The 26268-nt window shown below is 38.3% G+C and overlaps 2 protein-coding genes across 11 annotated transcripts in view; one reads left to right on the top strand and one right to left on the bottom strand.

Annotated features, from left to right (window-relative positions):
- MED12L (mediator complex subunit 12L) overlaps window positions 1-26268 on the top strand; it is a 363479-nt gene that overhangs the window by 271938 nt on the left and 65273 nt on the right. For all 8 annotated transcript variants that reach the window (XM_045166284.1, XM_045166286.1, XM_045166285.1 and 5 more), the window contains 5 exons: window positions 9627-9774; window positions 16409-16527; window positions 17159-17302; window positions 18119-18282; window positions 21853-21984. In XM_045166284.1, coding sequence (XP_045022219.1) covers window positions 9627-9774; window positions 16409-16527; window positions 17159-17302; window positions 18119-18282; window positions 21853-21984 — 707 coding nt within the window. The remainder of the gene's footprint in view (window positions 1-9626; window positions 9775-16408; window positions 16528-17158; window positions 17303-18118; window positions 18283-21852; window positions 21985-26268) is intronic.
- Window positions 1-26268, bottom strand: part of P2RY12 (purinergic receptor P2Y12) — a 49692-nt gene that overhangs the window by 2128 nt on the left and 21296 nt on the right. The window contains exons 1-2 of one of the 3 annotated variants that reach the window (XM_006070239.4): window positions 5866-6252; window positions 1618-1782 (exon numbers count right to left, since the gene is read on the bottom strand). The gene's annotated coding sequence lies outside the window, so the exon portion shown is untranslated. Of the gene's footprint in view, window positions 1-1617; window positions 1783-2708; window positions 3091-5865; window positions 6253-26268 lie in introns of those variants that run through there. The other 2 variants (XM_044945960.2, XM_006070238.4) reach the window with 2 other exon arrangements.

Below are 26268 nucleotides of genomic sequence, written 5' to 3'. Positions count from 1 at the left end.
CTTCTCTAAAAATCGAGGTGCCTGATCTTCATTGGGGCAGTTAGTAAAGAACACAGAAAAACCAAATCAAAATATTTCATAGTGGCGGATATTCTATTTGCACAGTAAAATAGTCTGGAGAACATTTTATGAAGATGTGGTTACTTTGTATTTCTTATTTTTGAATGTTTGCCTCTTACAGAACATTTTTGATCTTAGGCAAAAATGCATATACATAAAACCTAGAAGAGAAATACTTAGGCTATGCTTTATTCTTCTCCAGTGTCATTTCCTTACCTTCTGACTTTGTTGTTTTTATTCATAGTCACTTTTCCTATAGCAATCCTTACTCCTGGACTTCATTCTCTCTAGTACCTTCAAAGTGTTCTAAGGAGAAATGACTGATAATCGCATAGTAGACTTTTAAAGTAAAAAGTGAAAAGAAGTTTGTATAAAATCACTTGTATAAAATTTATTGTTAAATAAAAAGCAGAAAACAAATTTTTCCCTTTATAATTGGAATGTAATTCTGCCTCTATTGCTCTGCCATCCATTCGAAAATCAGCCTCACAGAGTATTCTTTTTCTGCAAATATTTTAACCCACGTGCATCTCTTTTCCAGCTTTGCTGTGTAAATTTTAAGGTTTCACGTATGTTTTCTTGACTATCATTCAGGGAAAAGTTTTTAAATGGTTAAAAAAAAAAATGAGGAAATGATTTCTCTATGTAGTCATTAGATGGCATTCCTCAAAATACCCCAGGCATACTTTCTAGGTTTATAGAGTGTATAATGGTAACTAAAATAAAATGCCAAGATCATGTCCTTGCCTGGTATTAAAAAAAACATAGGTTTTTATACCACAACAGGCAGCTATAAAGGAAATTAACACTTGACTTGAATGTATTAACTTGAATAAATTATTTGGCATCTAAGTTTTGAAATTTAAAATGGAATTTGTAAAATTTGAATTCATCAAAAACCAATGGAATTGATTCTAAAGAAAATATTATTCCTAAATATAAGACATGGTAATATTAAAGCACAGATACCTCAATACCAAGGAAAAAACTTCCAAGTTCCCCCAAATGTCAATGGAATTCTTTTTTCCATCCTTTTATTATTGAACATTAAAGAAATTAAGGTTTACATCAAGCACCTCCTCACCAGTTTAACTTAAAAAAAAAAAGACTAAATAAACCCTAGAATTTGATAGAAGATAACCGACTTAACCTTACTTGCTACTGCCATTTTTCTTTGTTTATGCCCTGATAGTTTTGGAAATTATACTTTGAGAATGCTCATTTTTTCATAAACTGTTGCTTGTTTATCAAGTATTCTTGACATGAAGAACTTCAGCTCCCCCTAACTATAGCAAATCTCATTTTATGCTCAAGATAAAACAAGTAAGACCATTTGAATTTTCTTCCATGTTCTGTATAATTTATTTTCAATGAAGAAGTTAATGGTTATCTCCAGCATCATTAATGTAGCTTGTATTTTAGTTTATATTCCATTTAAGTACTCAGATTGAGACTGCTGTTAAAGGTTTCCAACTTAAGAAAACTTGAAAAAAAAAACACACACACATCATAGTGCAAATACATACGCTTGTCAAATACTTCTAGATATAAAATTACCTGGTTACTCTCGATTCGGAAGGATTTGAATGTATCCAGTAAGCGGTAGTTAATACAGACTGTAGAGTGGCATCTGTTATTTTCCTTTTAATGTTTTAGTTTAGCTGCTCACACTCTTTATGATAGAGAATCTGCTGAGGTTTCGTCAGTCAGGTCTTGAGTGTTCTAGAGAGAAATGGAGAGAGGAAGAGGATTTTACAATCAGAAATTACCTTCAGATGCCGTGGACTCAGGGCTGTGCAGACACTGTATTTCCGTCTGGCCTGCTTTTAGGACTTCTGCTTTTATTTCCTTGGGAAATATGGGGCACGGTGGGTGAGAAGTCATCTTTTACAAAGCAATTTAAAATCCTGTGGCTTTTTACTGAAACCTGCCATAGAGTTGATGCTTTGTGAGCTCTTTGGGTTATTTCCCATGCAAATGATAAGTCCAGGAGATCAAGCCTACTGATACCTGCTTCCTGGAGAAGGCTGCAGACTTGCTTTGTCAGATGGTTATTTACCTGAAAACATATTGTGCCCAACACTGGTGATCTATTGCCTTTTAACAAGTAATCACGTTAACTCGTAATGTGTGCTCATTAGGGATGTTAGGTCTCTTGCTCTTTGGTTTTTTTCCTGGTTAATAATGTCATTATTTTAAATCTGTATTTGATCAGCTCTTTGTAGGCGACACAATTTCCTCCCATTATAAAATTGAAGATTCTAAAATTACATTAAGAAAGAAAAAAACAGTTGTATCCATTGCTAGGCTGATTATATAGGACTTTTATGCCTGTCTTTAGTAGAGTTTAAACAAATTTCTTTTGACTTTGCCTTTGTTTTTTGGGGAAATACATCATTTCAGTGAGGGCTTTCCAGGTGGTTCAGTGGTAAAGAATCTGCCTGCCAAACAGGAGACATGGGTTCAATCCCTGAGTTGGGAAGATCCCGTGGAGAAGGAAATAGCTACCCATTCTAGTATTCTTGCCTAGGAAGTCCTTACAGCCCATGGGGTTGCAAAGGAGTCGGACATGACTTAGCGACTAGCAACAACAATCATTCAGTGAAGAGACTCACTATCACCTTTATATAAATATTGTGGATACTCACGCTTGTGTGCACACTCACACACTGTTTTGAACTATAATGTCCTTCCTTCTGTTACCAGCAGATCCACTTGGGTAAGTGTCTTTGTTGTAAATATATCTTTGGATTATTTATTTCTTCTGAGTTTTGAGTGTGTCTGTCTCAGTGTAGATTAGATGATCTTCATGGACGGTTTTCAAAGTATAGAACAGCAGCTCAGTGTCACCTGATGAGTCATGAGAAATGCGCTTTTGTGGCACCACTCTCGCCCTGGTGGTTCAGAAACTCAGGGATGCAGCCCTCATCTGTAGTTCCCTCACCTGTAGTTTGCTGTATGAGTGGTGCTCATATACCTTAAGGGTTGAAGGCCCCTGATTTAAACTAGCTGAGAATTTTGTTGGCATTATGGATTTGAAATCAGGGTATGGATTTGGGTAATTTCAGTTGGAAATATCAGTCACATCATGGTCCCCATCTGTTAGTCATCTAGATGTCGGTTTGATGATATACTCTTGGAAAATTAACTTATTTGTTGGTTTAGAGAGTGATCATACTTTTTGAAAAAGCTTTTATGCCACATAGGCTTCAGAATAATAATAGCCCACTTTGGGTTTCTTATATTGTCGTGAGTTAACTATTCTGTGAAGTAGATAATCATCTTATTTCTGTTCTCTGGATGATGAAAACAGAGGAGTAGAGCAGCAAAGTTAGAGACCCGATTCCAACTCATGCTTTCTAGTTCTAGAGCCCGCACCTGTGACCACTGTGTGTAAAAGTCTTCCCTATCTTACTGTCTCCACAACCCTTCCCCCGCACTGAGGCCCAGCAGTGAGAGGTGAATGCCATGAATGCAATGGCTATACTCCTTTTAGGAAAATAGGAGTCATACTTGCCTTTACACCGGATTGATTGTCAGCTTTAAGGAATGTTTGTGAAGTGTTTCTAAGACCTTTGGATGAAACAAGGCTTGGGTGGTGGGGTGGCGGGAGAAATCCTGACTATTTTCAACAAATTAATATGCCACACGAAAGGAACACTATTTCAGTGTACTTAACTCATTTATGTTTCCAGATTTCTATAGTGCTGTGACTAGGGAGTTGAGGGGTAAATGAAAGGCTCCAGTTCTTGATCTAAATTAGCTTTATCTCTCCTCTGACTTTAACTCGCAACCACACCTGTCTTTGAACCTTCTCTGATAGTGTTTTGTCATTGGAAGATGACTGGAAAAGTGAACTAATTCTGTATACCCTAGAATTTTTATATACACATGGTTTAATTGGTTTCTTTTTTAATCGAGTCTACTAAAGGTAGTCTGTTTATCCGAAAATACATATTTGCTTCAAATAGGATTTCTGGGAATGGAGAGGGCCATGCCCTGAAATGGCAGGAACCTGTGGTCCTTGTGAAACTGGGCTGGCGAGGAGATGAAGAGGTAATGATGCCCTTGGATTAGCTCTTAATGCTATTTTAGTTCTCTTGTCTTATGGTTTTGAAATGCAGTTGTGTTGACATTAGAGAACGTTCTGATGGAGCACATGTATTTAAGGCAGTTTTCATGTCATCTTGCTTGGCTTTACCTGTTAGAATGTAGAAATTTAGGTTAGATATTATAAGATAAATTCCAAAAGTAAGGAGTATTGGGCATTGCGATGTTTAGCAAAAAAACAGAAAAAGTATACTATCTCTGGTGATCCAGTTATTTGTCATCCTTGTCTTACGTGTTTTGCTTGAAAGCAGAGGAGTGGTGTCTATAATTAATCCACTTGACAGCCATAATGCTCCTAGGATGCTCTGAGTTTGTTGGATAAAGGCCTCATTTTGGCCATACTGTTAACTATAAGCTATTATTGTACAAAGCTTTCCTTTAAATATCTAATTATAGGAGTCCCTGATTCTCTTGATTTAGAAAAAATTACTCCAGGTCAGGTGTCATACTACTGAGAAACTGCTGTTAATTCCTTCTTCTTTAGCACAGCCTCCCCGCAGTGTGCACACCCATTCTCCTCCACCAGCCCAAGGCTTATTCCTGCTGTAACATTGATTTGAAATTTATTCTGTTCTATACAGAATAATATGATCCATTGAATGCTTCAGCTGAAAGAAATAATGATTGGAGGTGAAAGGAGAGTTCACAGCTCTAATAACCTCACCACTGTGGTCACATCCTTATGAACTCACACACAAGTTTTGGCAACATTTCTAGTCACTTACTCTAAAGAAATGAAGATGACTAACATCAGACCAGTTAATTCCAGTTTTCCCTTCTCAGAACATTTGGCTTAAGGAACATCTTTCAATTGCTGTGGTATCAATGCAACAAGCCTTCCAGAGTTTTTGGATGTGTATCCTCCTAATTGCTCTTAAAATCAATTAAGTCTTTCTGAGTTTGAGATATTATCTGAAGAAAGCAAACTGATTGATCTGGAGGTTAAGATTTTCAGAACTCAGTTTACAGGGAGGTGACCTTCTTAACTCAAGGATAGCAGTGGGCGAGCTTGAAAGGGGATGGCTAGAATTCCATAGACTGTCCTGTGGATTCTTTCTCCTGCCCAACAGATGTGTCCTTCAGGGTATCAACAAGAGAATAATCCTTTGGTACTGATCTTTTGGGCTTCCCTGGTAGCTCAGACAGTAAAGAATCTGCCTGCAATGCAGGAGACCTGCGTTTAATCCCTAGGGCTGGAAAAATCCTACCCACTCCAGTATTCTTGCCTGGAGAATTCCATGGACAGAGGAGCCTGGAGGGCTCCAGTCGTGGCAGTCTCAAAGAGTCGGATATGACTGAGCGACTAACACTTTCTTTGAGCTTTTACAGCCATGCAACTTCCGAGTGTTTTGATACTTAATTGAAAGAGCAGAACTTAACCGATACCTTTGCTAATATGTGGTCCATTTTCTGAGATTGACCTTATTCTCATGTGTATGTTGCTATTTGAAGACTTGTACATTTTCTACATGCACAAAAAATTGATGTAAACCAATTTTGTAGGCTATTGAAAGATTTGCTTTTGAAATCTTTGAAAGCTAGTAACACCTATCATGATTTCCCTAGAAAATGTTAAATGTCAGAAAAGCTGTCTTCATGCTCCATGTAGAGAGTGACCAGTGCTTTGGGCTTTTTTCCCCCCAGCTAGCTGCAAGCTTCTTTTGTTTTTTTTTAATTCCATCCCCTGACTCTTACCTCATGACTTTGCCTCTGTCCCATTCCCTGAGCATAATACGGCCAGTGAACTGATACAAGCATCTCACTTCTTCACCTCCAGATTTCCCTGTATTTTCACCAGTTTTCATTTCTGTGTGTGGTTAAGTAGAAAGATGTCCTCGTCTTTCTTCTGAAGTTAATCCAGACATGAGGTCACTGTTGCCTGTTTCCTTTGTCAGTATTATCTGCCCTCCAATCCGGATTTCCTTCCTGGAGACTCACTTGAAACATAGCTTTGAAACTAGAGTATGTCATTGGTCATCCTAATAAAGTGATCACTTTCCTCTCAAGCTATTTTTCTTTACACTCAGCTGCTAGTAAGTGTGGGCTACTTCCCTCCCAGTCACCATTGCACCATCACTCTTACTCCAACCTCCTGTTTCCTCCTCTCTGCCCCTCCCACTCTAGAGAAACTTCTCTTTTGAGGTTCACACGGTTTTTTGTTTGTTTGTTTCTTTAAGAAGCAAGTCAGGGAAGCCAGCATCCACTGTGATTTCTTAACTGTTTTCAACACTGTTGATGGCCCCTGTTATTAACTCTTGCTTCCCTCACTTTTGTGACCTTGACTTCTTTGGTTACTTGTTAATTATGGAGACTGTATATCCATCATTTGATGACTTATTTATGCCCTTCACTCTCTCAGCATTCTTCCCTCCCATACCCTTTCCAAAGAGAACATGGGGGATTTGAATCCCTTCTAGGGACATATTGCTTTTTTCCCTAAGATGTCACTTCTACACTATACCTGCTGTCAAACCACCTACTAGACATTTGTAATACATTTTCACCCACCCCGTGAATTTCCCTCATCTAATGGTGAATTCATGAGCTCCCTACCCTTATAACTTGCTCCTTTACCTACCAACAGATTTTATCTAGTGAGTCCGTCTTAAAACTTCCCAGTCCTTTGCTAACTTCTTTCAGGTACCTCTTGATTTTGCTTCTTATTTTTTATTTCTACCATTAAGACCTAATTTATACCCTGCCAACCTCTTGACCCTACAAACCTCAGACCAAGAGAGGTCTTTTTGGTCTTTCTCTCTGCCTCTCATTTCTCATCTTCAGTTTTTCAACACTTAGTTATCAAGCCATCTTTTCTATAAAACCATGTTTTGTTCTTATCTTCACCCCTGCCCCATTCTTTTAGTTTTTTGGTTACTTAATTATTACTTGTTTTACATATTTAACAAATATTAAGTGCCATTAAGGAGAATGTAAATGTGAATAAAATAGACCGGGTTCTTTCTCACAAAACTGACAGTCTCGTGGAGAAGACAGACATTTAACAGCTACTGAGAAAATAAGTGCTGTACACCATGATAAGTGCTCCAAAGTCTGTCCTTTGCACCCCTTCCCCTGTAGTGAGGGTTTTCAATAAACTCGGGTGACAGAAATGCTGTCATTGTACGCAGCATTTCTACAAGTGCAGTTGAGGATGCTGAGAGCATTTCAGGTGGCAGGAGGAGACCAGAAAAGGAAGGAAGTGCTCAGCGCCTTTGGGAATACTGAGTAGCAATGTGGTTGTAGGGCGCTTATCGGGGGAGGTGCAGTAATATGAATGGGCAGCAGGGGGTGCTGTATCTGATATGCCTAAGCATTTTTACAGACATATCTCAGTTCTCACTCAAGCCTTGTAATAAAGGAGGTGTTACCAGATTTTAGGGGAAGAATCTGAGGCTCGAAAAGACTCATTATTCTGGACCATGGCTTTGGCAAGGGCATGCCTTGGGTGCAGTCACAGCCCTCTCTTACCCTGATCTTAGGCTGTTACTTGATCAGTGTGGAGCCATAGTACTCCGTGTCCATAGAACACATGGATCTTTCTAGGATACCTTCCTTCCTCTTCCCTGTTTGGGCTTCAAGCTCTGCAGATGCTGCTGGGATGACACTGACTCTGTACTCCTTAATCAGGGGACATTCATCCATGCATTTTTCAGGGTTCGTAGTACCTTGTCTTGCTGTAGGTAGGTGCTCTCTAAGCAGCTGTTGCTAACATCTTTCCATCACCCCGCACACTCAAGTTTGCATCAGAGCCACTTGACAGGTGACTTAACTGAAAACAATCACCAGGGCACATGACTGGTATCTGAATTTTGTGCAGTTTCCTCATCGCCTTTCTGTTCCCTTTGTAGGGCTTATATTTATACATCCTACCAGGCAAAAAGGAAGTATATCAGTAGAGGAACAACAAAATCAGAGATTAGTGAAGTAGCTCAGGTCATAGAGCTATAGGAATCACTGTCTGTGTTGACTTTATGCTGGGGTTAGGTCTGTCCATTGAGACTTTGGAAGAGATTATGCAACTCAGGGTATTAAATAACAGCTTCTAGAAAACACTGCTAGCTTTTTTTTTTTTTTAAGAAGGCAAATTTGAGCACTTAAAATAACATTTGGGGACGTGGTAGCAAGATAGATTGGCAGGTTATGCAAATGTATGTTTCTGATAAAATGTTGTAAAGAAGGAAGCGATGCAAGAAGTGGTGCCTTGAATGCAGGCAGGTGAGAGAAAGACAGAATGACAAAAAGGGACTGAGAGAACACTGACTGAGACTGAGAGGAAACAGGGTCTTACTTCAAGACTGTAGAAGCAAAATGCTGCTTTGTGCAGAGCACACACATGGAGTGTACTCCATATTGAACATTAGTGTTCTTCAGGTCACAAGGACTCTGCTTTTTTTTTGCAGCCACTGCTAATTTATATGCACAGAATACAGTTTGTTTTTCCTGGGACAAATCTTTCCCTCGTGTGAGCTTCTTAGGGATAGATACTATTAGTGATAGGAATTACCTCGCACGAGTAAATATGGGCAAATGTTAAGAAAAGAAGATGGGCTAAATGATAGAACTAGGAATTCTACCAAGAAAATTTAGGAATATAGGATCAAAGAGAAGATGGGCTAAATGATAGAACTAGGAATTCTACCAAGAAAATTTAGGAATATAGGATCAAAGAGAAAAGATTACTTAGAAAAATTCAAAACCAGGCATAAGAGAGGACCTATCTTGGAATATTTAACTTTGATTAAGGAGTGTGTTTCTGTGGTGCTCTGCCTTAGTAGTTCCCTCTTCTGTGTAGGAAAAACAGTGATGGAATCCACTGTGTTTGGGATGGGGGTGGGGTGGGGGAGGGAGGTGGTCCAGGAGAGGAAGGTGGTGTCAGAATGTGTTTGCATTTCCAGCTATTTTTCTCACACCTAATAAGACCATGCTGGCTTTTGTTTACATTTGGAAAGAAATATACATTCTTGTGTCTTACACAGTCATGTTGGAAGTTAATGGAACTTTTTTTTTTTTTTTAATAAAAGTACTTGAGGATTCTAGCAAAAATATAAACCGTTTAAAAATGTTTACTGAATGTAGAAAGCCGAGCTTACTAAGAAATAGCATTTTCCATAAGGATAAAAATATAGCTAGTATGTAATTAGGATGTGACATTAACACCATGTTAAATTTTAAATAATCAAGAGTCAAAACTTACTCTGTAAGGTACGCCCACATCAACTGCTTCTATTAAGACTTCAGGTCAGTTGACACTGTGTTTTTTTTTTTTTTTTTTAAACTTTAGCAAGTTCCAAACTGGAAAAACAAGGGTGTTGCCAGTGGAGGTTGAGGTGGATTGGAAGGCGGGTCAGATGCCACCACCGCACGAGCCAGCATGGAGATGCTGTGGTTAGCGCGTCTCATGTCCACGAACCCCACCCTTTAAACAGGGCTTTCAAAATGCGTTTTCTCTTTTTCAGGATGAATCTTCAAGTCATGAATGTAACCAGCGCACAATCCTTCTTTATGGAGTGGGAAAAGAGCGTGACGAAGCCAGACATCAGCTGAAGAAGATTACCAAAGATATTTTGAAAATCCTAAATAAGAAGAGCAACACAGAGACAGGGGGTAAAGAGCCCTCATGCATTTGCCCCCATTTGCTCTCTTTTGTCTTCTGCCTTAGCGGTCTTTATCAAAGTCATACGTGGCATGGTCAGCAGTGTTTCCTCCCCCAAATGACTGTTACACTGAAATATGAATAAGCACATTGAAATTTTAAGGCCTTGATTCCATTTATAGTTATATATTCCATTTATTTATAGGCACCATTTAAAATGGTGCCTTCCATGGATAGACAGAGGTAATTTTTACTTGCTCCTCTTTTTTTTCATATTTCCCAAATTTTCTGCAATAGTCATATATAAAGTATTAAAAGAACTTACCTGATGGCTCTGAAGGTGAAGAATCCTCCTGCAATGCAGGAGACACAGGATATGTGGGTTCAGTCTCTGTGTTGGAAAGATCCCCTGGAGAAGGAAATGGCAACCACTCCAATATTTTTGCCTGAAAAATCCCATGGACAGAGGAGCCTGGCGGGCTACAATCAAAAGGTCACAAAAAGCTGGACATGACTGAGTAACTATGCATATGTGATAAAGTATTAAAAAATGGAAAACCCTTAGTCTGGAAGAGGTCTGTTCCCCTAATTCCATCCTTTTCTCAAGCTTGCAGTTGGCTCATCATATTTTTGTTGTTGTTTAATCACTCAGTTGTGTCAGACTCTTGGCAACCCCAAGGACTTTAGCCCATGAGGCTTCTTTGTCTATGGGATTTTCCAGGCAAGAATACTGAATAGGTTGACATGTCCTTCTTCAAGGGGGGGTCTTCCTGACCCAGGGATAGAACCCACATCTCCTGCATTGGCAGGCGTATTCTCACCACTGAGCCACCAGGGAAGCCTCATCATTTTTACATGATGATTTAAATTCGTGACAGTGCAGTGACTGATCTTTTCTTATGTTATTCAGAAGAATAGGTGCAATAGGTAGTGGAGGCTACTTGCATCTCCAAGCAATTTCTGTTAAGAATAAAATGGAGTCTTTGCTCCATAATGACTTTACTTGGAATGCTCTTTCCTCAATGTTTTTACATAGTTTCTACAGTGAAGTTATGCCTTTGTATTATGTCACCTTATTGCACAATTGGAATTTTGTAATTATCCGGTTCACATTGGCCTAATTACCCTTTCCCAAGTTTATTTTATTAGATAGTCACATGATTTAAAATGTGATATCATTTTGTATACTCCACTACCACCAGTGGTGTTTATTTCTCTTTTACTTAGGTAATACACTGGGGAAAAAGTTTGGACTTTCCCTATGAAAATAGCACACTTCCTACACATGGCATAAACCACCTCTAGGAATTCCACTTTGTTGTTCACTACAAAATAAATACTGTTTTATGAACCTTTTCCCAGAGGACCCAGTCTTAGGACTTTAACTGAAGGAAATACTGAGGCTTGTCCACAGTAGATCTTTCCTACAGAAAATTTAGATATAACCAAAGCAAATAGCTCTCTTTCCTCTCCATCATTAAGGGTGCAGATGCAGAAACAAGGTAGGAGGGTGGCATGTTTTTCAGTCTTAAAGTGTGTTTTGGGCATCTGATGTATTAGAACTCAATGGGACAGCTGCCTTTGTGTTATTTACATGAGATTCCCCAAGTCTCTTCTGTGGCCACATAAGGAGCTAGTGCTGTAGGGGCTCCATGAGGTGGTGGAAGGGAAATGAAACCTGTTGCCATATCGAGATTGTGAGGAGGGGGAAGAACTGCTCTAAAAAAACTGTCGATCTGCTATTTTTCTGTTTTCTGTATTAAAGAAAAGAGGAAATAGTCTGAATTTCGAAGCTCAGCAGCTGGCTGGCAAAATGTATCCGAAACTACTTTTTTGTATATTTGGGAATGGGATGGACACTTTCTCTTTAGGAGGTTCAGTAATACATGCTTTTCCTAAATTAATTTTAGCAAGTCTTTTCAGATCCTGTGGAATGTTTGGTGTTGGAAGGCTGAGGGGTAAGACAAGGAAGGAAGCACTGTGGTGTCCTTTTCTGCTGAGTCCACTTCCTTTCTTTACAAAGAGTTTTTTTAAAATGTTCGGCTATCGTCTGTCCTATCTTTGGATTAGTCTCTTAAATAGTCAGTTCTTGCTTGTGAACTCACCAGGAGATCATTGTTCTTCACGCTAATTTTTGAGATATTCCGGTACTAGAGGCACCGCTGAGGAGAGGGGCATCTCATTGGGGATTTTTTTCTTTCCCACATTCTAAATAAAACTCCTCATCAATCAGAAATATGTTTGTTAATTTGGGATAGCGAACTGCCTGCTGCTAAGAAGTCTTAAGTTTGTCACTATGTAAACACTAGCATTGATATGCTGGTGAGACCAGAAAACAGGTAGTGTTAGCATGTGTTTGATTTCTGGTTACAAATAGAAACGTGACTTTGAGGAACTTACTAGGTATGCTCTCGGATCAACCAGACTTTGCCTGGGAGGGTGGGGTGGATTCATAATCTAATGTTGAAATGACATTTCAAGTCGAAATAGGCAAGTCTCATTCTACATTTACATTCACAGGTCATCTTTGGGTATGAATTTGCAAACCACTAATGAAGGTTATCATAACAACAAAAGCCCAAACTTGTAAGATTAGAGATTCAGTATATGTGCTGCTAAAGTGAGCACCAGGATTAGAGTTGTTTTAAAAAATGGAAAACCAAAATAAAGCCACAGAAGAGCAATAATATATATTTTGAAAGCAAATGAACATAAAACAGATGAAAATCTATGAATTGCTATTATATTATTGCTTATGTAAACGTCATTAAAATATTCCTTTGAGAACCAACAGTAATTTCTTAAATTTTTCTTTCACTTGGCTATGTGTAAGTAAATAGAGCCTATTAATATAGACAAACCAATAAAGAGGCTTTTTTGAGTTCTCATACTGGGTCTTCATCCTCAATTCTGTTACTTTTTTTGATGACACACTTGGTTTTGGTACCAAGAAAGACTGAAAAAATACATTAACTTCACTTCCAAAGCTCATGGTATCCAAGACTAGTGGTGTAAGCTTTCAGTCTTGGATCAGTGATGTTAGTAAGTGGAAAATTCAAAACTTGAATATTTTAAACACACTTATGACTTGTGAGCAGTTATATTGAAGGCAAAATATCACACTTAATTTGTACCTTTGAGAATAGATATTGAAAAACTAGTAGGTTTCATGAACTTCTTTGTTCTTATTCTTTGCATTATATTTGGTGTCATTTGGCAAAAGTTACACATAATCTTGTACCTTATTTTACTCAGCACATTTTGATTCTCTGTTTATTTGTTTTAGGAAATAAAACAGCCTGGTGTTTTGCTTGTCTTTTGCCCCTAAACCATACTTGCTTGTTGTTGAAAGAGAAATCTCCTTTTTTCCTAATGTTGTTTTGTAAAACATTTGCTATTACATTTGCCATTAGCAAGCTGTTTCCGTTCAGTTCAGCCACTCAGTTGTGTCCGACTCTTTGTGACCCCATGAACCACAGCACGCCAGGCCTCCCTGTCCATTACCAACTCCCAGAGTCCACCCAAACCCATGTCCATTGAGTCGGTGATGCCATCCAACCATCTCATCCTCTGTCGTCCCCTTCTCCTCCTGCCCTCAATCTTTCCTAGCATCAAGGTCTTTTCAAATGAGTCAGCTCTTCGCATCAGGTGGCCAAAGTATTGGAGTTTCGTCTTTAACATCAGTCCTACCAATGAACACCCAGGACTGATCTCCTTTAGGATGGACTGGTTGGATCTCCTTGCAGTCCAAGGGACTCTGAAGAGTCTTCTCCAACACCACAGTTCAAAAGCATCAATTCTTCGGCACTCAGCTTTCTTCATAGTTCAACTCTCACATCCATACATGACCACTGGAAAAACCATAACCTTGACTAGACAGACCTTTCTTGACAAAGTAATGTCTCTGCTTTTTAATATGCTGTCTAGGTTGGTCATAACTTTCCTTCCAAGGAGTAAGCGTCTTCTAATTTCATGGCTACAGTCACCATCTGCAGTGATTTTGGAGCCCCCCAAAATAAAGTCAGCCACTGTTTCCACTGTTTCCCCGTCTATTTGCCACGAAGTGATGGGACCGTATGCCATGATCTTAGTTTTCTGAATGCTGAGCTTTAAGCCAACTTTTTCACTCTCCTCTTTCACCTTCATCAAGAGGCTCTTTAGTTCTTCTTCACATTCTGCCATAAGGGTGGTGTCATCTGCATATCTGAGGTCATTAATATTTCTCCCAGAAATCTTGATTCTAGCTTGTGCTTCCTCCAGCCCAGCGTTTCTCATGATGTACTCTGCATAGAAGTTAAAAAAGCAGGGTGACAATATACAGCCTTGACGTACTCCTTTTCCTATTTGGAACTAGTCTGTTGTTCCATGTCCAGTTCTAACTGTTGCTTCCTGACCTGCATACAGGTTTCTCAAGAGACAGGTTAGGTGGTCTGGTATTCCCGTCTCTTTCAGAATTTTCCACAGTTTATTGTGATCCACACAGTCAAAGGCTTTGGCATAGTCAATAAAGCAGAAATAGATGTTTTTCTGGAACTCTCTTGCTTTTTCCATGATCCAGCAGATGCTGGCAATTTGATCTCTGGTTCCTCTGCCTTTTCTAAAACCAGCTTGAACATTTGGAAGTTCACGGTTCACATATTGCCGAAGCCTGGCTTGGAGAATTTTGAGCATTACTCTACTAGCGTGTGAGATGAGAGCAATTGTGCAGTAGTTTGAGCATTCTTTGGCATTGCCTTTCTTTGGGATTGTAATGAAAACTGACCCTTTCCAGTCCTGTGGCCACTGCTGAGTTTTCCAAATTTGCTGGTATATTGAGTGCAGCACTTTCACAGCATCATCTTCCAGGTTTTGAAATAGCTCCACTAGAATTCCATCACCTCCACTATCTTTGTTTGTAGTGATGCTTCCTAAGGCCCACTTGACTGCACATTCCAGAATGTCTGGCTCTAGGTGAATGATCACACCTTCGTGATTATCTGGGTTGTGAAGTTCATTTTTGTACAGTTCTTCTGTGTATTCGTGCCGCCTCTTCTTAATAGCTTCTGCTTCTGTTAGGTCCATACGATTTCTGTCCTTTATTGAGCCCATCTTTGCATGAAATGTTCCCTTGGTATCTCTAATTTTCTTGAAGAGATTTCTAGTCTTTCCCATTCTATTGTTTTCCTCTATTTCTTTGCGTTGATCGCTGAGTAAGGCTTTCTTATCTCTTCTTGCTATTCTTTGGAACCCTGCATTCAAATGGGTATATCTTTCCTTTTCTCCTTTGCTTTTCACTTCCCTTCTTTTCACAGCTAGTTGTAAGGCCTCCTCAGACAGCCATTTTGCTTTTTTGCAGTTCTTTTTTATTGGGTCTTGATAGTCTTTTTCTTGATGGTTTTGATTCCTGTCTCCTGTACAATGTCATGAGCCTCCGTCCATAGTTCATCAGGCCCTTTGTCTGTCAGATCTAGGCCCTTAAATCTGTTTCTCACTTCCACTGTATAGTCATAAGGGATTTGATTTAGGTCATACCTGAATGGTGTAGTGGTTTAGTTTAGTGTAATATTTCTTAAATACAAAAATCTGTAAAACAACCTTTGTTCCCTGAAATTAAACTTTCCCATGTAAGATGATGTGTGAGGAGGCTTTTGTTTTGGAAGAGAACCTTGAGATCATACAGTACAGCATTTTCTTGGTTTTAGATTTGTGTTTGTAAGTACATATATTAAAAAATATTTTAAAATAGGACCTAATTATTTCTGGATCTTATCCTCAGAGCTGTCAATTACAAGAGCTCTTCTGGAATAAGCAATGTTCATAGTATTTCTTACTTTTATTTTTTCCAAACTTCTCTATGTTAAATTGATAAAGTTAGCACTTTTCTAGTAATGTGGACAGATTTAGTTCTTTCCTGTCCCCTAAAAAGTTAAGAATTGTGTAGATTTCCCTTTTTACACACTAAATTGTTAGACAGTCTCCTAACAAGATGGCAATGGAGTTTTCTGTTATATTCACTTGAGCCTGGGTGATTTTTTTCCCCATTCAATGTTGATATCATATTTTAAAAGTCAGTGAGTAAGAAATATTTAAGGAGGGATTTCTCATTAATCCTGGAGAAGGGGATGGCAACTCATCCAGTATTCTTATCTGGAGAATTACATGGAGAGAAAAGCTTGGTGGGGCTAGGGCTGCGGTTGCAAAGAGTCAAACACGACTGAGCAACTATCATTTCTCATTAATAGCCAAAATTTAAGTATATTACATAAATGAGAATGGTTAATGTTTAGAAAATAATTAGAATTACCTCATCAATGTGGATCAATCTCAGAAGAATACTACTGAGTGAAAGATGACAGATACAAAAATATATATCATATGATTCCATTTGTATAAAGTGAGCAACACTAATCTGAGCCATTAGAGGGCAGGCTGTTGGTTCTCTGGGGCAGGGAAGTGACTGCAGGGAACCTGAGAGGGCTTTTAGGGTTTTGGTATGTGATTTTGTTACTTGAGTTTCATTACATGAATTAATTTCTTTTGTAGAAATTCAGTGAGTCTGTACCCTTTTCCGTATGTGTGTTATAGTTCAGTAAAAAAAGTATCTCTGAAAAAGGTCAAGAGCTTCAATTAAATGAAAAATAATGTATCTACTATTTGTTTATTTAGTTGGAGATGAAGGACAGAAAGCCAGGAAGAACAAACAGGAAGCATTTCCAACCCTGGAGACTGTGTTCACAAAACTTCAACTCCTTTCATATTTTGATCAGCATCAAGTGACATCTCAGGTAGCCATTAAAGCTGATTTATTACGGAGCTGGGATAGTTCCTTAAATCTCTTCCGTGCAGTATGTGTCTTCAGCCTTCCTTGTTTTATAAATGCATTTTTAAAACCTATTTGGCGGTGTCTTAAAACTGTCGAGTAGTTCAGTCTCAAGTGTCAGTTTACTTTTCTCAGAGGATTCATTTTTATCCAGAAATACTTTTGCCTTGTGATAACAATCAGCACTGCATAAAGTAATCTCTAATGTAATACTTACCTTGTTACATTTTGTGTCCTACATTGCTGATTGATAAGGGAGAAGTCTGTTGATGACTGAAACAAAGTACTTTGCAATTGGGAAGAAACCAAATCCATAGGTAGTCAAAGGGATATCTGGAAATTAACTAAGCATTTATAGTTCTACCGTTAGGAGACTTAGGTCAAAATCGTAATGACAACTTGTCTTATTTCTTCAGATTATATTTGTTTTAAGGATATTATTTGATTTGTACTAATTTTCTTTTCTGTAAAAATATGTTTCAACTTCTAAGTGGAATCATGTATAAATTCACATTTCTTACCTCCCAAAATTAAAATAATACATAAAAGGTATTTGGAATATTGGTCTTCTAATTACTTTCACTTTTTTCACATAGATTTCTAACAATGTGCTAGAACAAATCACAAGCTTTGCATCAGGAACATCATACCATCTCCCATTGGCTCACCACATTCAGCTCATCTTTGATCTCATGGAGCCAGCACTAAATATTAATGGACTCATTGACTTCGCAATACAGGTATCAAAGGCATCCTGCCTTTTAGCAAAGCAAACCTACCAGGCATCGTCCAGTTTACAGTGAGCCACCCCGTGCAGTTCTGTACAGCTGAGACATTCTGAGTCAACAGTATCTAACTAGCAGCTATGTCCATAATTTTCAACTAAATATAATTGGTGTTAAAATATAATAGTAAAAAACGTGAGAGTTTTGACTGTATTTCTTATTTGTCTTTTGTTTTGCTTAGGGAAAGGTGAAAATTTGTTTGCTGTTTATAATAGAGTATATTTAAGAGCAAAAAATATGAAACATTGATTTGTTCCACTATTTTTCGTGTACACATACTTGAGTTCTTTTGTTAGTATATGTTGTTAGTGAATAGAAATAAAACATATCTTTTACTTATTCTGTTGGAGGTGTTAGCTTTGTTAATAATAAGAAAATTCTGATGAATAATTTCCATTTATTGAAAATGATGTGTAAATGGAAAAAAATCAAGAGGCTAGGGGTGTTTTTTCCTGAAATTATCCAGTCCAGAACTTTGGACCGCCATACAATTTTGGCAACTATTTCAGTATTGAATCCCTCTTGATGGCATGGACCATGATGCCCAGGCAGAAGGAAAAGTATAATTTTGATAAAGGATTAAAAGTAAGCCATTTAATTGCCTGAGATACTGCAGTGGTGGCTTTATATGTATATAATCCTGCAGCAGAACAAGAAAGGAGATCAAGCAGTTTTAGGATGACTCAGTATATCCAGAGTGTGTAAAAATTAATGTTTTTTCCTATTTGTTCTGGCAGCTACATGTTTATTCGATCTTTTTGCCTTTTGCAGCTCCTGAATGAACTGAGTGTTGTGGAGGCAGAACTGCTCCTGAAATCCTCCAGCCTGGCAGGAAGTTACACGACAGGACTGTGTGTCTGCATCGTGGCTGTTCTCAGGCGTTACCACAGTTGTCTGATCCTGAATCCCGATCAGACAGCCCAGGTGTTTGAAGGGTTGGTATATCCTAAAATGTGTAATGTGGCTTTTTTTAAGAAACTTTATTTTGAAATAATAACTTAATATAAAGTTTGAAAGAACAAAGGGCTTCCTATATAACCTGTTCCCAGATTTAACAACAGAATGTGTATTTGTGATAAAGTTTTATATTGTCTTTAAGCGAAAAATAGTACTGCTTGTTCCATAAAAAGATGCATAGTTAAAGAATGCTTGTTCCAGGAAGCGTTTAACAGAACGATGATAAAAGCGTAGAAAGCCTGCCTGCCTACTTGTCTCTCCCTAGTTACTGTCATCTCTGCTGACCAGAATCCTGAATTATTATGATTGGTGAATATGTGGTTGCTTCTTTGTTCATGTAATTTCAGTTTCTATTTGGAGAATCCAACTCCAAATAAGCTTTGAATACATACTATCTTACAGATTTAATTTTCAATTTCATTTCTTTTATAAATTAAAGGAAAATTTTGATGAGTTAATCTAGAATAAATGACTTTTTGATTCTTAGTCTTTTTCGGTTTGGATGAATTGTAGGCTAAGGTTTTCTCTACTACCATTGGAGAAGTTGGGCTAAGTCATTACATCACTACCATTAGGGGCTAAAATTAATGGGACCAGAGAAGTATAATGAGCTGTCAAAACACTTATTCTGAGCTCTCTTTTGTCCACTGCAGACTTCTTTCTCTGGGCTTTATGTATATGTAAAAGAAAGGCAACCTCTTTTTCTTTTTCTTCCATTTTTCCTCCTGGGCTCAAAAGACAAACATGGAGTTCTTTGGTTTCACCGTGCTTTTTTTGGGTAATCCAGCACATGTCATCTATCTATTCTAGAGTGGCATCTATTTAACAGCAGCTTTTGGAGGGAAGAGGAAATGCTACCACATTAATTCTACACATAGGTTTTTAAATTTGTAACTATTCTTTGAAGTCTTAAAGATGTTTCTGTAATAACCATATAAGTAAAAAAAAAAACCAGAACAAAGTAAATCCAATTATTGTTACATTCAGTTCATATAAGAGGCTGTCTCTTAACTACATGTGCTTTTCTTTAACTGCATTTCCCAAGATGAAACATTTTTACTTTAAAGTTGAAGTACATTTTTGACTAGATTTTAGGCTTAAGTAGAATTTTTGCTTTTAGACTTTTGCTGACATTGAACTTGATATAAGTATTTCTGTGCCTCTTCTCTATTTGCAGCCATCCTCACCTAACAAATACTATCTTATCATTTGAAGACACCTCATTTAATATCTTCTTAATCTTTCCTTCAAGTTTGTCTCTCCTATTCTGGCCTCTTTCTTCAGTTTTTTCTCTGTGACCAGAGTCAGCAGAATTTTTTTTCTCTGTTGAGCCAGTTAAATATTTTAGCCTTGATGAACCGTAAGTTTTCTCTTCATATGAGAGAAAAGCCACAGATAATAAACACTTAGCTTATTTCTAAGTGGCATCTGAAACATCCCTGATATTCTTAAATATAAGAAAATAGGTACCTCAGAATCCAGAAAATATAGAACTATTTTACAGCCCTCAACTACCCTGTGGAGTTGAATAATTAGCACCATTTTACAAGTCAAGAAACTGACACTCAGGCCTGTTAATTGGAGTGGCTGGTGAAGTGTTGTACCCAGCATCTCATAGCTAATAAATCTGCCACATTGCTGAAACAGTTAGCAATCATTCATGCAGCTCATTCATGCTGTTTGATTTACACCATACTTTTTAAACTGTGAATGGAAATGCCCTGATTGGTCATGAAATGAAAATAATAGTTTTTCACAAGTACTTTTTTCCCCCTTTATTTTGAAATTATGTCATTATCGTTTATTTTGATATTTGAAATTTGTGTTCTATTAAATGTTTATAAAATCATGTTTGATATTCACTTTGTGTTTGTTTTTTATCATATATAGTAAAGATAAGTACTTTTCCCCAAACTGTTATTCTGGGTTGGGTTGTGGTTTTTTTTGTACTTATATAAACATACTGGATCTCAATGTAAAATGTTACTTCTAGGAAGTGGAGGGAACACTAACTTTGATAGAGTAAATGCCTGGCAATCTTTCAATACATGTTTGTTTTCTTTAATCACAAAATAATTCTTTGCTTTTTCAAGATATACCTAGAGCTGTTTTGGTTTATATAGGTAACAACTGATTCAATCATCTACTTTTCTTCTTAACTTTGGGACACTTTTGATGTAACTGACAGCCATTTTCAGTAGTCTGCATATGCTGCTGTCAATTCACAAGCCTTGGGATGCTACATGCTTATTTCTTTGCATGGTTTGCTAGTCCCACCTCTGATGTCCCACCTTTCTTTCTGGATGTTGGCGCTTCTCTGTCTTATTTTGAAAGGCATTTCTCATTTACATCCACAAAGAAAAAGCCCACAGCATGGCAGACCCATTTCAGGGAACACTGCTCTTCCTCTGCTATTGCCAGCTGAACAACAGAGCTGTCAGGGTTCTGCTGATCCCAGAGTGGGAATAACGAGTCCAAGTCTATGTGAGCCTTCAAGTCTCAGGTCTTGGGAAGGGTGCTCAGAGGTATCGCCTGTGATTTCAGTGTCCTTCTCAGGCTTGTCATCCCAGGCTTCCTCCCATCTTCTAAACAGCAGAGAAGGCTCTAGGCTAGGCCTCTGGAGACCTGAGTTCTCTTTTTGGATCTGCTATAAACTAGCTCTTTGCCTTGTGGGAAAATTCCATTACCTTTCTGAGCCTCAGAGCCCTCTTTGTGAGATAAAGAAGGTGAATCATATGATTTCTGAAGCATCTTTCAGCTTTAATAATCTTGAGTCACATGTGACACTGTTTTAGTAGTCCTGAACCCTGTAATCAAATGCAGCATGGTGGTGGAATCTGACTCTGATAGGTGGGTGGACCGCTAGTGTGTCTATATGTGTCATGTGACATTGTGTATTGTATGAATTGTGGCCTGAGAGGCCATCTTTCTGATCTGGGAAATTGGAGTAGTAAATGTTTCTTCTGAATTGCAAGTGTTATATCACCAAAAAGAAGGAGTTTGGAATTCTTAATTAAGATTAACTAAAATAAATGTGTTTCTAGTTTGGATAAACAAGGAGAATGTGACCTCAAACTATGAATTTGTCAGTTTATGCCTGAACCAGCTTATGGTCTTAAAATTGAACTTATCAGACTTATTGATATGAAGAAATTGCTCCTTTACAAAGTGGACATGGGGTCCTTTGCATATTTCCTGAATTTATCAATCTTTTTACTCAAGAGAGATTATCTACTAAAACTTTTATATCCTGGTACAGAAACTTTATTGATGGACTCCTCCCTATACATCTTCTGTATGGAGGAATTTCTTTCATTTCTTATTGTTAATGGCATTTCTGAAGTTTTAAAAATACTGTTTCAATATCATAATAGAAAATGATATTTTATTCAGTTATTTACTTGCTATAATGATTAGTGTTAACAGTCTGCTATCTTTTTTTCTTACTCAAAGTAATCAGGGACATATTCTCACTCTAAAAGATTCAAGCAATAACATATATATTGACAAAGTGTGTGTCTCATGTCCTCATGTATTTTCCTCCTTAGATTGTGTGGTGTGGTAAAGCACGTTGTGAACCCCTCAGAATGCTCTTCCCCCGAAAGATGCATCTTAGCCTACCTCTACGACCTCTACGTGTCATGCAGCCACCTCAGAAGTAAATTTGGAGACCTCTTCAGGTGGGTAGAAGAAAGTCAAAAGAATAAGAATAGGTTTATGCCCTTTTTTTTTTTTTGTGGGCCAACCAATATTGTCATCCTTTTTAATAATGAGAAGTAATCCTAATTGTATCTGCCAGAATTCCTGTTGAATTACATTTCATTGTACCTGTAACTTCCTATTCCAAATTACTATGCATGTTTAACTCTTATTGCAGTTTTTATAGAATAGAAAACATTGTATATCTTGCAGTTGCTATCACCTCATTTAGAAACTTGTTTCCCCATCGTTTGCATACTTCCTTTCTCCCTGCATTTGTTTCTTTGACTCCTTTTCCTTCCTATTTGAAATAGCATTCTGGCTCCCTGTCATTCTTTGCAGTTTAGCACTTGTACCCCCAACAGGTGGACAGGTGCTGGAAACTCCTTATTTGCTTACTTACTTAATGTTGTTTGAGGAAGTTTAGATGATTAATTGTAAGTTGGTGGAGGGAAGGAAATGGTAATAGCTGACAAAATAAATTTGGAATCTAGAATCAGGCAAGGAAAGAACAGTCAGTTAATGATTTTCTTCACTCTCTTGTACTTTGCATCCAGTTTGTTTGTAAATCTGAGAAACTCTGTCTTCCAGGTACATCTGGAATCTGACCACTCTTTATTGCTTTGCCACTCCCACCATGCTCATCTCTTGGTTGGACCATCACATTTTCCTTCTAACTGCTTTCTTGGCTTGCATCCTTGATTCTCTTAAGAGTATTTTCAACATGTCTTCAAAAGTCACCCTTTTGAAACAAGAATAACTTGACATATACCAGTGGCTTCTTATCTACTCAAAATAGAATTCAAAATCCTTCAGGATCTACTGGATCCAGCTCTGTCTTCTCTCTCTGTCTCTCACGTGGACCTCCCTGTTGGTCTCCAGATATTCTAAACACACTCCCATCGTGGCGCTCTTGCACTTGGCTGTCACCACTCTTGTAAAGCTTGCCCGCAGTTACTTGCTCACTCCCACAGTTCATTCAGGGCTCTGCCTCCCTGATCAGCCCCTTTGATGTAGGACGGCCCCTGCCCCGACTCTCTGTCATTCTCTGAGCTTAGCATTATTCCCCCTCCCCACTCCGTTAAACACTTATTTATGGTCTGGCTCCTTTCTAGAATATAAGCTTCTTGAGAGCAGAAGCTTTATATTTTCTTCATTGCTCTATCTCAGTACCTTGAAGAGTATCTGGCTCATAGTAGGCACTGCAAAAAAAAGTCTGTTTAAAGAATGATCTATACCAAAAACAAAATCTGTGATATTTTTAATGGTACTGATAGGGGAAAAAAATGTGAAAGTATGTCTTTATGAAATGAATTAGGTTAAAAAATAATCCCTTATGAAATATTAATATTTTCCCCCTGAAATAATGTAAAAACAATGCCCCTTGTTCTTCTGTTACTTTGCAGAGAGCTTTCAGTTTACAGTTTTCAGAGAGTTTTCTCATACATGACTGGGTTCTTGCAGCACCCCTGTAAATTTCTCAAGAAAGCCACAGTGTTTGACCGCTAATGCTCCTGCAGAGTAGTAAAGCATGTTAAGTGAGTTAACTCAAGTATTGCACACTGGCTGTGCAGAAACTTAGGAGACCAACAATGAACTGAGGGGCTGCTTAGCATTAGCAATTAAAGACATGGAAGAAAACGGCAATTCTCTTGGAAAACCTACGAGTCAAGTGTTATTTATAGTCTAGGAATAAGAAAATAGTTGAAGAAAAGCTAGATATGCAGAGAGATGTCTGTTAATATATTACTAAACCAGTTTTAATGATTGGATCTGAAACATCATCTATAATGTGTATAAGTGTAATATTTGAAGGAAATAGATCACTAATCACGTCTACTTATGACTGAGCAGGCTTCCCTGGTGGCTCAGATGAGTTAAAGAATCTGCCTGCCAGTGCAGGCAACATTGGTTTGATTCCTGCATTGGGAAGATAACCTGGAGAAGGGTATGGCAACCCACTCCAGTTTCTTGCCTGGAGAATCACATAAACAGAGGAGCCTGGTGGGCTACCGTCTGAGAGGTCAAAAAGAGTCAGACATGGACTGAGCAGCTAACATTCACTATGACTGAGCTGCTGCTGTGTGCCAAAGGTTTTGCTGGGTTGTTTTCATCAAGATCTTTAATCCTCTGACAACCCCAGGAAGTAGAAATAATTTTTCCTATCAATAAATGATTGCTCTTCATCATAAATTAATAAACGATGAAGCCTACATTTGAATATAAGTCATTTTGGCCTTGAGCTATGTGTTGCCTTCATTATTCTATCAGGGTTTTATGATGCATACAGTTTCAGAAGGAAATGAGAGCTTTTATTTGTTTGTTAACTTCATATACTCCTGAAACAGAGAGTGTTAAGAATTTGACAGTAACCTTGATGGCAGCTAATGTTTCATTAAAACCTAGAGCTCATCCGGAAAGAGTGTAATAAGTGAAATAGGAAGCCTCAAAATGAAGGGTGTGGAGACTCACCATGAACCACAAAGTTCAGGAAAATTGTAAGAGGAGGCAGGAGGGCATCAACTTGAAAGACGTCCATAGAAAAGTGAGGCTGACTCATAAGAAAATGCAGAAAGAAAAGCAGAATTCTTTTGCTTTCTAAAGACAGACTTGGGTTAAGAACCCACCTTCCAATCCTGTGGACATGGGTTTGGTCCCTGGTCAGGAAAGATTCCATATGACGTGAGGCAACTAAGCCCATGCAAGCCACAACTACTGAAGCCCACATGCCTAGAGCTTGTGCTCTGTAGCAAGAAAAGCCACCACAATGAGAAGCCTGAACACCACACCTAGAGAGTAGCCCCTGCTTGCCACATCTAGAGCAACCCTGCATGCAGCAACGAAGACCCAGCACAGCCATAAATAAATAACAATTTTAAAGTTAAATGAATAAAAGCACTGGGAACTATTTAATATTTGTCATTTTGAACAGGTCATGAATTCAGGTTGCAAACTTATATCTGTCAGCAACCACTGACAAGCTCTTATATAAATTGTCTGCAAAGAAAAAGCATGTAGAAAGATGTATTTGCTGTCATTTAGTGGGTGGCTTTAGTCCTCCCTCTTGGCCCAGTACTTTCCAAGCATATCTAGGACTTAGTTTTACCTGGGACAGTTTTGTGTGTGTTTTTTTTTAAGCATACAGAGTCCATACACCCAACAGTGAGGCCCAGAAGTCTTTTAATTTTTACAAATTCCCAGAGGTGATTGTGAAGGAGAAAATCTGAAGTCACATTATGGTGAACACTGAAATGAGCAGTCTCTGTTTTCTGGAAGCAGTTGTCAGTGGTAACAGTTTAGGGTAAAGAGTCTTTGCTGCTGCTGCTGCTGCTGCTAAGTCCCTCAGTCGTGTCCGACTCTGTGCGACCCCATAGATGGCAGCCCACCAGGCTCCCCCGTCCCTGGGATTCTCCAGGCAAGAACACTGGAGTGGGTTGCCACTTCCTTCTCCAAAGCGTGAAAGTGAAGTCGCTCAGTCATGTCTGACTCTTTGCAACCCCATGGACTGCAGCCTACCAGGCTCCTCCATCCATGGGATTTTCCAGGCAAGAGTACCAGAGTGGGTTGCCAGTGCCTTCTCCGAAAGAGTTTATAGATGTTTTCATTTGTGAGGAAATCATTCCTGGCTACTATTTATATAGGTGCAGAAAACAAGGGCATGTCACCTTGATCACAAAAAAATTTACTGAAATTTAAAAGGAAAAGATTTTCTGTTGTTTTAAAGAACTCTTATAGAGAAGGTGAAATGTTGTTTATGGACTTGTTATCCTCAGCAAGTAGGCAAGGTCAGCAAAGTGCACGTGGGGACTGAGCTCTGAAATCAGGTCATCCTTCAGCTGTAGCTGCAGAGCAAGATTTGAGAGTATGCTTTCTATTCCCTTTTATACACTTAGACAATAGTCTATATATTATTCTGTATAATTCTGAATATTGTAAACCAGGTTCTTAAAACACCCTAGATACCGCGGAGAAGCACAGCATGATACATTTTTAGGAACAGTATAATGGTTTCTCTACTCTCATAGAATTTGTATTTGTATTTTATCTGTATCTGCCTACTAGAATTTAAACTCCTTGAAGGCAGGGAGTGAACTCCTTTTTCTCAGTTAGGCATGGCACATGAAGCTCCCTGGATATCCCGAATGGAGAGGAATAGTTTTACAGGATGTATGATTAGGGTAGAAACACCAAGTTATTCCTGGTGTGTAATCCAGTCCATTTTTATTAGTCTTAAGTTACAACACTCACTGTTCAGATAAGTTGTT

The sequence above is a fragment of the Bubalus bubalis genome, chromosome 1 (genome assembly GCF_019923935.1).
Source record: "Bubalus bubalis isolate 160015118507 breed Murrah chromosome 1, NDDB_SH_1, whole genome shotgun sequence".
In the NCBI taxonomy this organism is placed as follows: domain Eukaryota; kingdom Metazoa; phylum Chordata; class Mammalia; order Artiodactyla; family Bovidae; genus Bubalus; species Bubalus bubalis.
This window is presented reverse-complemented; position numbering and strand designations above follow the sequence as displayed.